This window comes from Lontra canadensis, unplaced genomic scaffold (assembly GCF_010015895.1).
Source record: "Lontra canadensis isolate GAN:19392208 unplaced genomic scaffold, GSC_riverotter_1.0 scaffold18, whole genome shotgun sequence".
Classification (NCBI taxonomy): domain Eukaryota; kingdom Metazoa; phylum Chordata; class Mammalia; order Carnivora; family Mustelidae; genus Lontra; species Lontra canadensis.
Window position 1 is genome coordinate 12,145,392 of NW_022631012.1, and position 14,807 is coordinate 12,160,198.

Consider the following 14,807-nt stretch of genomic DNA (forward strand, 5'->3'; position numbering starts at 1 on the left):
GGGGGGGGGGGGGGGGGGGGGGGGGGGGGGGGGGGGGGGGGGGGCTGGGTGCCGGGACGTGCGCTAGGCCCTGGGAGCACAGAGCCCCTGGCTTGTGGAGAAACGACATAAAACTCAGGACTGTGATGCTGTGGTACTTGTGACAGAGCACGACAGTTTTCCGCAGGACCCCCCAGGACGCAAAGCTGAGTTAGTCCGAGGAAGGCTTGTTTGCCAGGGGACACGGCTCTGAGTCTTGCAGGGACGGGGAGATAGGGGAGTTCCCGGCGGAGGAAGCAGCCGGTGCTGGTCAGGGGGTAGTGTGGTGTGGCTGCCGAGCGTGGACAGCTGAATGAGATATGGGCCAGACCTTGCAGGCTGCAGGATGGAGTTTAAAAAAAAAAAAAAAAGGATTTGTTCTATTTTTCTATTTATAAAAGAAATACATCTTTGATGCCAGGATTTAACCAGAAGGCCCATGGGGACGTGGTTAAGAAACTTCAAGCAAACCAGTGAGAGGGCTGAGCTGTGTTTAGAACGAGCCCCGGCGGCAGGGTGGTATCCCTGGGCTGGGGTGGGTGGGGACAGGAACTAACGCTTCGTAAGCACAAAGTGCAGCACCGAACCCAGGCGAGAGACGCAGCTGCCCGAGTGGCTGGGGTACGGGTCCTGCGGTCAGACTGCCCCGAGGCCCTACTCCTACACTTCCTGCCTTACAGAGCATGCCGCTGACTTAAACCCCAAGCCTCAGTTTCCTCAGCGAACAGGGGCCGGGCCAGGTGGCCTGCAGTTCTCCTCTCTTGTTGGAGAATCTTCCACTAGTCTTGCCCACTACCCCTGCGCGCAATGCCCCCTCCAGCATGGGACTTCTAGGCCCAGTGCAGGCTTTCCTGAGGGGGTCCGGAAGAATGGAGGAGCGTGGGATGCCGGAGTCAGAGTGGGGAGCCGGTGGGCCAGCAGCCAGCTACACGACCTCCCTCTGCCCCTCACTCTCCCCATCTGGGAAATGGGAGTAGTAATAAATACTGTACGGGCTTCTTCCTGAAAGGCTTGTTTAGGAAAATACATTTGGAAATTCTGTGTATCATACCACAGTACATGCATCTAAATGACTAATTTCAACAGCTTCTTAATAATGGAAGAAAATCTATCCAAGGGCGCCTGCCGGGGCTCATTCTGTTAAATGTCTGCCTTCAGCTTGGGTTGTGATCCCAAGGTCCTGGGATCGAGTCCCTCATCGGGCTCCTGCTAAGCAGGGAGTCTGCTTCTCCCTCTTCTTCTGCCTCTGCTCGTGCTTGCTCTCTCTATGGCTTTCAAAATAAATTAAATAAATAAAGGAAATCTTGAAAAAAAAAAAAAAAAGAGGGATGCCTGGGATGACTGGGTGGCTCAGTCCTTGAATGTGAGTCTTCAGCTCAGGTCATGGTCCCAGGGTGCTGGGATCAAGTCCTGCATTGGGCTCCGTGGTCAGCGGGGAGACTGCTTCTCCCTCTGCCTGCTCTGCCTGCTCCTCTCCTTGCTTATGTTCTCTCTCTGACACATAATAAAATTTGATGGACAGAGATTACAAGTAGGCAGAGAGAGAGGGGTAAGCAGGCTCCCTGGTGAGCAGAGAGCCTGATGTGGGGCTCCATCCCAGGCCCCTGAGACCATAACCCGAGCTGAAGGCAGAGGCTTAACCCACTGCGCCACCCAGGCGCCCCAGTAAATAAAATCTTAAAAAAAAAAAAAAAAAAAGAAAAAAAAGAAAAGAAAAAGAAAGAAATTCAGTATCTTATTTAAGAGTTTCAACTTCAAGGTAGTACTTTTCTTGTGTATTATAAATATCCCACACATTTTCTTTAATAAAGAAAACCGATTTTTGAAAATCATAAGGTATCTTGTGTTATTAAGATTTAAGTATATTATTAATTCTCTGCTCCTCTCCTAGGTTCTAAAGTTGAAACAAAGATGTACCATTGAGTTCTTCACAGGAAGACTCGACTGACCTTGTCAAGATCAGGTATTGCTGGGTTTGCAGCTTTAGCTCCTAGCGCCCTCTGCTGGCCCCACGTCACCAATCACTGGCTCATTTTACCAGCCCTGGTTCCTCGTCTGCACAGTGGAGATCCACACACTCACCAGAAAGGGGTGGGTGGGGAGCGGAATTAAATAAAGTTCTAACATGGACCTGGTCCTAAGTAGGAATCAACAAATGTTCGTTTTTTTTTTTTTTCTCCTTTATGAATCTTTTGTAGGTGTGGACATTCTTTCAAGATTATTATTTCTTGTAATTCTTGCCTCACTGTTGAGGGGCAACTATGGACGGTCCAGTATTACTATTTCCATTTTACTAAAGAGCAAGCACAGTCCCAGAAGTGTTACAAGGTCACTCATTTGGGGTTTGCAGTGAGGCTTTAAGGAAGATGGTTGAAAACATGGGCTCTGGAACTGGGCTGTCTTTGTGTCTGTCATTTACTAACTGTAGGACATTTGGGGAGTGACTTAACCTCTCAATACCTTAGATTTGTCATCTGTCAAATGGGATAATGTTACCTATTTCTCGGGTTCGTTTTGTGAATTAAATGAGTTCTTGCATTAGAACAGAGTCTGGCATAGAGTAAGTGCTCGGTAATGTTAGCAATTATGATTATTTGCATCCCTTTCCATTCCCCTTTTCTGCCTCAATATTTTTATCTCTTACTCTCAAACCCTGAAATGTTCAGTGCTTCCTACACGCACCAGGAAGAAGAAAAATGAATGAAATGCCCTGTGGATAGGCAGGAAATGTACAAATGACATGTGTAGAATGAGCTGGTTTCTGTTAAGCTCCAGATGCTGAGGACAGGACTGTCTCTGTTTGAATTCACCATCCTTTTCTATGCAAGATCTGAGATCTGTCCTTTCCTGCGATATTTAAGGATTTCCTAAGAATCCAGGAGCTACCATGCCAAGAAGGGGAAGATTTACCAAGGAGAGCTTTTAACACTGAACATTCCCAAGAAAAGGTGTGATCTTTTGGGGAAGGACAGCCTGGGAGGCAGAAAGCCTCCTGTGTGCTCTGCGAGTCCCCTGCAGAAACAGGCTGAGTTACAGTTTCTGTGAGCCTTGGAAAGGGTGGACTGGAAAGTGGGTCTTCGGGATGACAATGCCTTCCCTCTCTAACACGGTGCCAACACTACTGAACAGAAAGCATAACTCAAAAGCACTGCGGACACTCAACACACAAAAAAATTATTGTAAAATTCTACACTCTGAATTCTGCAGTTTCTAGATGCTCCGTAAATATATCTATCTCATTTCCATAGTAATTATCACTTTTGGACATACTATACATGTTGCCTAGGGCAGGACAAGGATCCTGGTCTCTTTCGTTTGCTGATGTATTCCAAATGCCCAGAAAGGGCCAGACACACTCAGTGAGTGAGTTAGTGATGATGTTGATGATATCCCAGGAAGTACTAACCATGATTCTACAGGCCCTAAGGGGAGAACTAAGCGGATGCTAAGAAAAAAAGGATTGTTTCATAAGTATTTTAGAGTGAACGGTATTCCTCCAAAATTAATATATTGCGGCCCACAATGAGTACCTCAGAATGTGACTGTCCTCGGAGGTATGGTCTTTAAAAACTTAAAGTGAGCTAATTATTGGCGTGGGGTCTAATCCGACGTGACTGGTGTCTCATAAGAGGAGGTGATTAGGACACAAACATGTGCAGAGGGAAGACCATGTGAAGACAAAGGGAGTAGATGGCTATCTACAAGCCAAGGAGAAAGGCCTCAGGAGAAACCAACCCTTCCAACACCTAGATCTCAGACTTTTGGCTTGCAGAATTGTGAGGAAATAAATTTCCATTAAGCCACGCAGTCTGTGGAACTTTGTTTGGTGGCCCTGGCAAACTAATATAACTATGTAATGAATTAAACTCATTGTTTTAAATACTTGTAGCAAAAAAAAAAATTTTTTTTTCCCTGTCCAGAATCATTCTCTCTTATTAGGGTTATAAGGATCCTCTTTTTCCTTTTTGGTGCCTGTGACTTTGGGCTGGGCCAATTAGTGTATTTCAATTTCCTGACCAGACTGATTCATCTGGGCATGGGGATGTGACCCAAGTCGGACCAATGAGATTCAGTACCAGAATGATCTAGAAAAGAGAAGTCAGTGACCATCTTGTTACATGGGGAGAGACCCTAACCGAAAGGAAACCGAGGAACGCAGAGGCCAGCCATGGAGTGAGACAGACTGGGGAAAGACACATAACTCTTCACTGAAGTCCCACACTGCTGGGCTGGGACTGGAGTGGCCGAGAGAAGATGTAACCTGAGAACTCCAGATTCACTGAGGTGAGGGGGTGACCCTCATGACCTCCCGAGCCTCTGACCTTTACAGCATTAGCTAGTGCCACCATCACGAACCTGCAGGGATCTGATTTCTTTTCCTCTGTTTCTCTCTTTCCTGGTCACTTCTTCTTTTTAAAAATATATCTTATTTAAAGAAAAAAATTTTTTTGATAGATCTTATTTATTTATGTGCCAGGGAGAGAAAGAGAGAAGAAGCACATGTAGGAGGAGCAGCAGACAGAGGGAGCAAGAAGCCCAATGTGAGACTCAATCCCAGGACCCTGGGATCCATGGCCTGAGCCAAAGACAGATGCTTAACCAATTGAGCCACCCAGGCATCTCTCCTAGTCACTCCTTATCTAGGGCCTGGGACGTTGCTCTAATAGGGTTGTACAAAGGATCGGAGATCCTTCCATGCCAAGCCTTGCCTGCTTGGTTCCTGATTAGTTTTCTTTTACTCCCTGATCACTTATTTCCAGTTCATTCAGCTTTTAGGGGGCAAAGAATGGGTGAGAAGAGGACCCCAAGCCAGAGGGCTATTGGATTAGAAGGGGGCCCATTTATGGGGCCATCAGTGAGCGCCTTCCAGTGCCAGGCTCCGTGTCACATGCCGGGGACAGGAGAGACTATGCAGTGGTGGACAAATGACATCCCACCACAGGAACGCTCAGGACCCTTAACTAGATTTGAAGCTGTGCTTAGGAGAATAATGAACCCTTAGACAACAGAAAATAAGTTCAGACATTCAAAGAAGATACACAGTTGACTTGTAAATAGTTACCAAGAATCAGTCTTGTCCTCCGGTCAGAAAACCAGCTCCACTCAGTTACGGTGATAAAAGAGTAACAATTATTTTAGCTACCGTCAAGAAAAAAATGAATTGTATTTGCTTGTTTTATGAGGTAGTTCAAGGTTGTCCTTTCTCCTCTCTTTTCTCTGTCCCCCACCACCCAAACCAGACACCCAACTGATTTGTCCCCGATGGCTGGCTGTGATTACTGTCCTAATTTGTTCTTCCTTCATCCGCTACAAACTGCCTATTTTCTGTCCCTTCTGATAAAGCAGGAACTCTGAGGGACTTCTGAAGCTGTTTTTGTACCATGCAGAAATGTATTAACTGGAATGCCTGTGTACATGTCTCTAAAACCCCTCGTCTTCTCAGTGTGAGATCACCTTCAGGAACGGCGTCATGTCGATGTGCAGCTTGCGCGTGTAAAATTCTTTTCTGTTTGAACATATCAGCCCTTTATTTATACAACTTTGAGGCTCTCCTGTCTTCTGAGCTGCTGCCTCCAAGGACTGCTGGGCTCCCTGTGAAGAGAAGCAGAAAGCCCAACTTTCATAGGAATGATATACAGTGCGACAAGAGCTAGTCTAAATCCCCAAATATTTATAGAAAGTAATTTTTCATCGTTGGAACACTAGTCATAACACCTATTTTTGCCATCGAAGCCACAGGGGACCCAGATGTATAGAGGATAATCCAAGACTGTTATTAATTCGTAGCTGGGGTCAGTATAATGGGAAAGGGGCAAAAAGGACCTTCCAGTGTTCTGGGGTTGTGGTCGTTTTATTCAGTCCTCACAACAACCCCGTTCTTGTTATTCCCATTTCCCAGATGAGGCACTGGGAGTTACAGCTGGTAAATGGCAGAGCTGAAATCACCGTCTGCCCCAGGCTCCTTTCTTAATGAGATCTTTTCAATGCTTGCGGGTGATTTCCACAAAAGGTTATCAAATCCACCTTGCAGATAAGATTATAGCAAGATTCCAGTCTATTTGCAAGCTTAAAATGTAGCGATCCGTTAGGAAGAATGATTTGAATGCATCTAGCAAGAGGGAAGGAAGAATGCGAGGCCCCTGGGGCCTCTTTAATTTCTTGGGCTCTGCTCCCTCCTGTTACCACGACAGGCAAATGATGTCATGATTCAGAGCACAGCAAAGTTTGATCTGAAGTTGCTTTCCCGCTCCTGCTCCATACTGCAGGCTGGGCGGTCTTCCAAGACGCAAAGAGGACCACACCAGTCTTCTCCTCTGCTTACAACATTAGAAGGCCTTTGCCCTCAGCATGAAGGCCAACCCACTTAGAAGACCCTTTTTGCCTGGTAAGAGATGGCCCCGGGACCATCTCTCCTGCCTCATTCTGTCATTCAACTAATATTTGTTGAGTGCCTTTTCTATGCCCCGCAGAGCAGAGACGACAGCGCAAGAAGCAGAGAGAAGTCTCCACCCTTGTGAAAACGGCACAGACATTCCACTGGGAGGGAGGAGATAAGAAGCAAGGGGAACACAGGTTATGTCTGCCAGTGATTTGTGATATGAAGAAAAATACAGCAGAGAGGGGAGTAAGGAAGAGCTGGGGATGGCAGTTGAGGCTGCAGTTTTAAGCAGGGCACTCAGAGAAGGTTCTATAAGAAGGTGATGCTTGAGGGGCGCCCAGGTGGCTCAGTCAGTTAAGCATCTGCCATTGGCTCGGGTCGTGATCCTGGGGTCCTGGCATCGAGTCCCGCATCCAGCTCTCTGCTCAGTGGAGAGCCTGCTTCTCCCTTTCCCTCTGCCTGCCCCTTTGCCTACTTATGTTCTCTCTCTCTCTCAAATAAATAAAATCTTAAAAAAAAAAAAAAAGTGACGTTTGAGCAAAGCTCTGAAGAAGGCCAGGGCAGGTTCTGTGGGGCTCTCTGCAGGAACGGTTTATCTCACTGTGGGAGAAGCAAGTGCAAAGAGCTGCAGCCAACACTGACCTTTTAGTTCCTGGAGCAATGGCCTTCCCTTTCACGGGAACACATGCCTCCCTCCTAACTCCTCCTCCTTCTTCAGTCCTCGCTCATCTGGGCCTTTCACCCACAGCACGGAGCACGTCCCCTGTGGTCCCCAAGGATGGCCCTGCAGGACGGCTGACTCGCCTCCCCGCCCACTGTAAGCTCCATGAGGGCAGGACCCGGGACTGTGCTGTTCAGAGGCACTGAGTCTGGAAACAGTACCTACTTGACAGGTATTTGCTGAACAAAAGAGTAACAATCACATTGGGGCAAGCTTTGTGTTGCCGGATTCAGTTACCGTGGGGAAGGCCAGTGAAGACGGCTCGACCAAAAGTATGGGCTGACCTCCAGAGCCTGTCCTCCGTGTAGCACGGGCTCCTCAGTTCCAAAGAGGAAAGTTATCTGTTGTTTTTCAGGACTGATTTGCTGGGGTCACTAGTATGCCATGAGATCACCGTGGGTGTGGATTTGATCATTTCCATATTTTTTAGATCTCGGATGTCTCGTTGGGCCATTATAAACTCCCCCTCCTATAACATTTATTTTAAAATATTAATGATGAATTAGCAGTTGGGTCCCCCACAAAGAGCCATCATTTTGATGAACACCTCCGCCCGTTTCCTTTGTTTTGAAATGTGGCTAGAGATAAAGACTTTTCTGGACAAACACATATCCAATTTTTTGTCATCTCAGTCATATATCTGATTAGCTCCTTGGAGTGAGAGAGCCCCTCCCTGTTTCTAGAACAAATGAAAACATTTGGTCCAAGCTAGAATCAGACAAAAATTTTGTCTGCTTCCTAGCTTCCAAAATCACGCATGAAATCACTGGGTGCGATAATAGAAATCAGACGATACTGATTTGAGGGAAAGTTCTCCATTACCTTCAGGAGAAGATTTTGTGTTAGCCCAGGAGACGAAAGCATAGTCACAGCCAGTTCCAATGGCTAGAATTACTTTAACTCCTGATGTGGGACTCAGACTGAAGAGTAGGGAGTTGAGAGGCTTTGGGAAAATCTCTCCAAATCAACTGACCTGTAAATCTTTTTTTGTTTGTTTTTCTTAAGTAGGCTCCATACCCTGCGTGGAGCCCAACATGGGGTTTGAACTCATGACCCTGAGATCAAGACCTGGGCTGGGATCAAGAGTCTGACACTTAACCAACTGAACTACCCAGGTGCCCCCCGGCCTATAAATCTTTTGATAAAACAATTCTTTTGACTGTATGGTTCATCTCCTTAACTTTAGGGGCCATGAATTTTAGCTTGATGGAATGTCTTCATGAAGGTTCTATAGTCACTGGAATGCGAAGAAGTGTTTTTGCTTATTACATTTGAATGTTCTAACAAATAAATGACAGTGAAAGGGGGCTTAGGAGATGAGAGGAAAGAAAAGATTAAATATATAAAGAGGATTCTGGGAGGTGGTGAGAAGGGGAGAAAAAAGTCAAAGTTGAAATCTGGCAAGAAAGCCATGTGTTGGGATGGTTTTGCATTTATGCAATTAAGCTGTTATTTATACAGTGATACTGTATGTGTCAGACAAACAAACACGTTCAGAAGCAGGATGATTTTAGATAGTGATAAATCTATGAAGACAATGAAATGGGATAGGATAGGGAAGGGTGGGACTTGCCTTTGGGTGATGAGGCAAGACTTTGGAGATGACTGGGGCAGAGAGCTGGGTGACAAGAAGGACTCAACCATGGAAGGCTCTATCCTTAGCCGTCAGGGTGGCCTGTCTCTGATTATTCAGAGGTAAAACTGTGCCGGGGTCCTCTGAAAAGGAAAGTGGAATTCCTGATTCCTAGGCCTGTTCTGACCAGCCCTCTGGGCTCCATCCCCGATCCTGCGAGGCATGCTTGTTTTCTAGGTGGGAGAGCGCCTCTTGGGCTATTTTGAGAGCAAAGAGAACAGAATAAATAGTAAACAGGAGTCAATTATCTGAAGTTGCAGAAGGATAAGGATAAGAAGCATAAGGATAGACAGAAGGGAAGGAAAATGGGGGGATTAGTAGAAAGCAGAGATGCCTGAAGCTTTTTTGTATCTTCTTTGTGTGTGTGTGTGTGTAGGCTTCAATGGGAATGATTACAAAACCCATGGAAGGGTGAAATACTTAGCAGAAAATCAAAACCCACCTATACTGTATTGTAACTAATATTTTCATGTTGTGCTAAAAACACCTGGAAGCCTTTCTCTTCAGCAAATGAAACAATAAAGATTAATGAGTTAATTTGGTAAAGCTGATTTGAATTGCACAGAAGGTGTTGCGTAAGTACTTGGCATTTAAAAAGTTATCTGACATTTAAAAGGAGATGGCTGTTAATGAATTCAAGAGCTAATCTTATACTCTGACAGAGAGAGCCATGGAAAATCCAGGATTATTATCTTGCTGTAAACATAATGTGATTGAGCTCAGAGCCAGAACAAAAGAGAGCTATGGGCTATGATCCGAATACCCGTACGCACACATACCTAATGCAGTAAAACTTACAGAGGATGTCCATTAAATAAATACCGTTTCCTTTCTTACTCCTATAATATCCAAGCCTCAAACTTATAGAAAAGCCCTGCTCTCCGGTTAAGTTTTCCTTCTCCTTTCAGCTCGTGTTTTGAGAAGGGTCACCACCCTTTGGGTTGGCTCTACAGCCATTGGAAGGTCTTACCTGGAGAAGGAAGGCAGATTCTAAACTCAATCAGCCAGAGCTCCACCCATGGGTCCCACAGAGCCACCAAAGATACAATCTGTCCCGCAGGCATCTCTCAGACCCTCCTCTTTTCTTCTCCCACTCCTTTCTAATTGGGGTTCCCCATCTCCATAGCTGCAGCCTAATGGCTCCAAGAAGAGCTATTGTCCCTCATTAAGGAGGCTGCAACATTCTCGCTAACTGCCTCCCACGCAGCTCACAACTTCATTCTGCCTGAGAGAAAGCTGCCAAGAGTCTCTGGGAACCTGTGTGCAAGCTGAGCCGGAGGAAGAAAACAGAAGGAAGGAGGGCCTTTGTAGCCAAGATCTGAAATGTGCTGGGGCACACACCCCATCATTATCTTAATGCATGGAGAGCAGGGTCGGGAGGCCTTTGCTGAAACCCTCATGTGGTCTATCAAGTTGTCACATCAAACCTCTGTGCACACAGGGCATTTGTCCCCTCCTGTGAGCAAACAAAAGGAAAAGAGCCAGTCTCTCCTTTGGACCACCAGGCCCCCCTCCTTGGCTGAGAGTCTGTCCCTGCACTTTCCTGGGGGTTGGGGGAACTCTGAATCCCAGCGGGGATGGACAGATCTGAGAGATTTAGTCACTGGGGGTGGGGAGGGGTGAGGAGGGCTAGGATTCTCAGCTGCCCCCTCACCATGCTCCCTGCTGGCTGGGTGGGGACCAAATCCTGGAAAGGGCCACTCCAGCCAGGAAGCCATGGGCTGAAGGGTCTGGCCAGTTCCCCAGCACTTGGCCTTCTCAGGCCCTGTTATTTCTTGCTGGTGGAACTAAAAGTAGGCGGTAGGAATGGGGACACGCTGGGAGCTGAGAGGGGAATGGAGCCCTGCGGGGCTCCCTATGACTGGGCTGCTTGGGGAGGGATCTGAGCGGGCCACAGGCTTTGTATACACCATCAACTCAGGGTAACTGGGAGGGGACCCAGCCCGTGCAAGGTCAGCGACCCCAGCCAGCTGTTGGTCCCCATCTTAGACCTTGTCTCTGTCTAGGTTTCCTTGGCCTGGAGGAGCAGAAGACCTCTAGTCTTTAGGATGCCGGAGAGAACTCCAGGATCTCAATTCAATAACCTGGTCTGCCTGCCCAGCCTCTTTCTGAAGAGTGTGGTTCCACTCATCACCACTGTGCCCAGTGGTCCCTGTGCCTGTCACCTGGGTTCAGCCTGTTCATCTTGGCCACCTGACATCCTGGCTCACATTTTGTGTTCCAAAGGCAGTTTGGTCCTGGTGAGATGGGCCGAGTGGACGGTTTTGGGAGGGGCTCTGCAAGGAGGCCTGGCAAACACACAGTTTGGTTGGAAGCCAGAAGAGCCTTCTTATTTCCCGCCCTGGCACAAATTTTGGTTTCCATCCACTTTTTTATGCTGCAGCTCTACCAAAGGAGATTTCACGTTTCTCCTGAGTGTTTAGTAAATCAGCCCCAATCGCTAGCAAACTTAGATTAGGAAGAGAAACACTGCCAATCTCCAGTCTTAGCTCATATGAGAGACTCATTTAGGGACTCTCGCCATGTCATTAAGCTTTTGGTACCTCAGTTTCCCTACCTATCCAATGGGGCCAACCAGCTGCGCTATTCCCCTCAGGGAGCATTTGAATAATGAAACCCAGGACACCTTCATTCCAGGACTTCTACTATCTGGGAATAAATCTTATTCATGAGTTCTAATTGATATTGTCTTCAGTTTAATTAAGTGCTTTGTTGACACAACAGAATCGTTGTTTATCTGGCTTAGCAGGAGCTGGAGGAGAAAAATTTTAAGCCAAAATAGTGATCTCTTTTGCCCCAGGGGAGGCAGAAACTAGCTTTTTCTGTGAGGGGGTGTCTGGCTGTCTTCAGGCTGGAACTGTGCCTGTGTTTAGAGATGACGCATCCTATTTTAGACCAGGAGATGAGAGGTGGTGGGGTGCAGGGTAGGAAATCTGAACGAGTCCCTACCTCCTTCTAACCCAACACTTTAACCCAAAACTCTGTAACTTCCTTGTTATTGTTGAGTCTGGTGTGACTTTTCCAATCTGACAGCCCACCAAGAGACAGGGAATCTCAACTTGCCAACTGATTGCACAGTAAAAGGTCATTTAAAATCAGTTAATTTTCACTAGAAAAAGAAATGATACCCATGTTGCTTTGATTCCCACACTGGCCCATAAAAGTTTATCTAACCCACAATTTAGCTGGACTAAAAAGTTGAACTAGCCCTGGTAGTGCTGGGACAGCTAAGAGAGCTGGAAGATCTCCTTTCCCTTTCTTTCCCGCCCCCTTCCTTTCCTTTGGGCCCTCCTGTCCTCTGACCTCTCAGTTTTCTTGGGGAGCCCAGTGCTGGGTGGGAGGAAGAGGGGATGAGGGGAGGGGGGCACTGTATCAGGCAGCAGCCGGATACATTGCTCCTGACTCCAAAATCCTCTGCCCCCCCCAACCCCCGCCATCCCAGGCCTTTAACCTTTCAACTGTGCTTCCTTAGGTGCAGGACAGAAAACAATTAAAAAAAAAGAAAAATTCACAATGAGATATGAGAAACCCAAAGGAATCTCTAGTAGGTAGAAATGTAAGCAGCGAAAATCCAGACAATATGGGGAATATTTGGTTGGGGCGACAGTGGGGCTTGCAGGGAGGGTAGAGTGGGGGAGGGGGACAGTAGTAAGTAGACTGGCTCACAATCCTTGAAATTATTCCTACTTTTCAAGCTTCTCCTTTTCCACATCTGACCTTTTCGATTGCATACAAGCGCCACGTTCTGTTTTATAATGGCTTCCAAGCAGAGAGCAAGGGAACAGAATACTATTGTAATTTATTGGGACGGCTTAGTGACAAACACTGTGCTAATCCCTTTCCATATGTTGTTTTGTCTAATTCTTGTCATGACCCCCATGAGGGACATATTATTGTCTTTCACAGATGAAGAAATCGGGCCTCTGAGAGGGTAAATAACCTGCCTGAAACCACACAGCCTGTTGGGAGGAAGCTGCTCTGTGGGATTCCCAAACCAGCAGACCTCTTTGCAAGTGCAGGTCACAAGCTGCATGGGACTCTGTAGTGACATCTGTTTCCACATCTGTAAAATGGAGATAATACTGTGCCTACTTCACAGGGATATCATAAGGATTGAGGGAAAAAAATCAATGCTGCACAAAGTAAACCTCGACAACATCGGCTGATATTATCTAAAAAGACCCTCTCAAAATGATGGGGAGATAATTGTTGATACTTATTATAAAATGGAGGTTTACTATATTATTCTCTCTACTTTTGCACGTGTTTGAAATTTTCCATAATAAAAGGGAAAAAAAGGAAAGAAATCAACTAGGCACCGATCATGTGCCTGGTTGGAACCAGCAGCCAATAGATCAATAAACACAGACTTCCTAGAATCAATGATAGTTAAAGTGAAAATTCCAAAAATGAAAGCCTTGGTTTTATAATTAAAAACAAACCCCTCTTAGTAAATTATCCTTAAATTGTCAGTGGAGTTTTGGGCTGACAAAATAGTCCTGTGGGTGAGGTTGAACCAGAAGTTGAAGTCTGCTTAGATCTTCAAAAAACCTTTGTATCCAGCTCCATGACCAAAATTATTTACAAAGCCAGGAGAGAGAGAGGGAAAGCGGAGAGGGGACCAGCATGGAACCTGGGGAAATGCCATGATATGCCTTTGGAAATGAGAAGCAAAAGGTGAGGGAGTAAATAAAGCCTATTTCTCTGACTGGGGAGATGCAGTTAATTCTCTTGGGAATCAATCATAAGCCCAATCTTACTTATCAGCCTCAAAAAGATCTTCAGGAAGGATGCCTAGTGACATTTCTGATCTGCACATGACCCAGAGAGTGAAATACCAAATTGTGCCAACCAATGGCAGGAATTACCTGGAGATTGTGTGAGCCGTTACAGAAATGTCAGCTGAACTTCATATCGTTATCACTGGAAATAAAGCAAGGGCAATTTCCAAATCTTATTCGGAGGATTATAGCTTTTCTACCCAGAACATGGTCCTTAATGTCAACTAGAGATTGACTTGTCAATTTTTTTTTTTTTTTCAGTAGCTACCATGTGCCAGGAACTGTACTAATACAAGGGATACAAAGGTGAATCAGGCAAAATGGGAGGCAGGTGGCGATGTTTGGGGGTGGGTGGGGTGGGGGTAGGGGGGTCTGTCTTTAAAGATCAGTGGCTTGTTCTTTCAGATAACTGCCAAAAATTTCAACGGAAGGCAGGATATGCTTCAGAAGGACACTGAAACAAAAGGTTACCTTTGTACCCTTTTTTACAAAAACTTAGTGTGTCTACAGGTGGGTTTTGGTGTGTATGCTGTTGTTTTTTTGTCCTGCAAGAGGAAGGCTGAAAGGGGATATGAACACCATCTGTGAAACCACCAAGGAAACAGATGGGGTAAACATAGGTTTATTCAACTTAAATCCTAGTGTGCTAGAATTACAGGCTACTCTTTGAAATCCCAAAGAGGTAAATTTAGGACACCTAAGATCAAACACAAATTCATACTCTTAAAAACTCACGAAACCTCAACTTAAGAGATAATATAGGTTGAAATAGAAGTGGCTTTGTGAGATGGAGAAAAAGGGACATAATTCCAGTTTAACAGGATTTTTAGGACACTACCAAAGTTCTAATCCCCACAAAGCAGCAAAACAAAACCCAAGATAAAGCATGTGAGAAAGGATGTTTGCTTTCCTTAACAAAGGGAGAAAATAGACAACGTGAAAAGTGGTGAGATAGTTTCTTTCTTGTTTTAAACAAAGAGATGCAGTGATTCTTGGGAAATCTAATTAAGGTTGGAGCATGTACTTTGATACTCTTTACTGACAAGCTCTCTGCCCTGACAGCTCCATAAACCAGTGGCCTAAGGACCCTTCTTGCTTCCAGCTTACATGGATGGATCTGAGTGCACAAGAGATTCATCGTTTGAGAATCAAACTTTTCCAAAAAAGAGGCAAATTCACTGTCCCTTGAGGCCTAGGGTCAGAGGGATAAAATGCTGACAAGGGGTTGAGATCTTTCAAAGGAGAATTCTGGTGCCCCTATCCCAAATATTTAAT

At 45.9% G+C, this 14,807-nt stretch overlaps 1 protein-coding gene across 1 annotated transcript in view; it reads right to left on the bottom strand.

Annotated features, from left to right (window-relative positions):
- Nucleotides 1-14,807, bottom strand: part of KIAA2012 (KIAA2012 ortholog) — a 103,406-nt gene that overhangs the window by 32,352 nt on the left and 56,247 nt on the right. Inside the window, exon 14 of the mRNA XM_032860062.1 lies at nt 5,473-5,610. Coding sequence (XP_032715953.1) covers nt 5,473-5,610 — 138 coding nt within the window. The remainder of the gene's footprint in view (nt 1-5,472; nt 5,611-14,807) is intronic.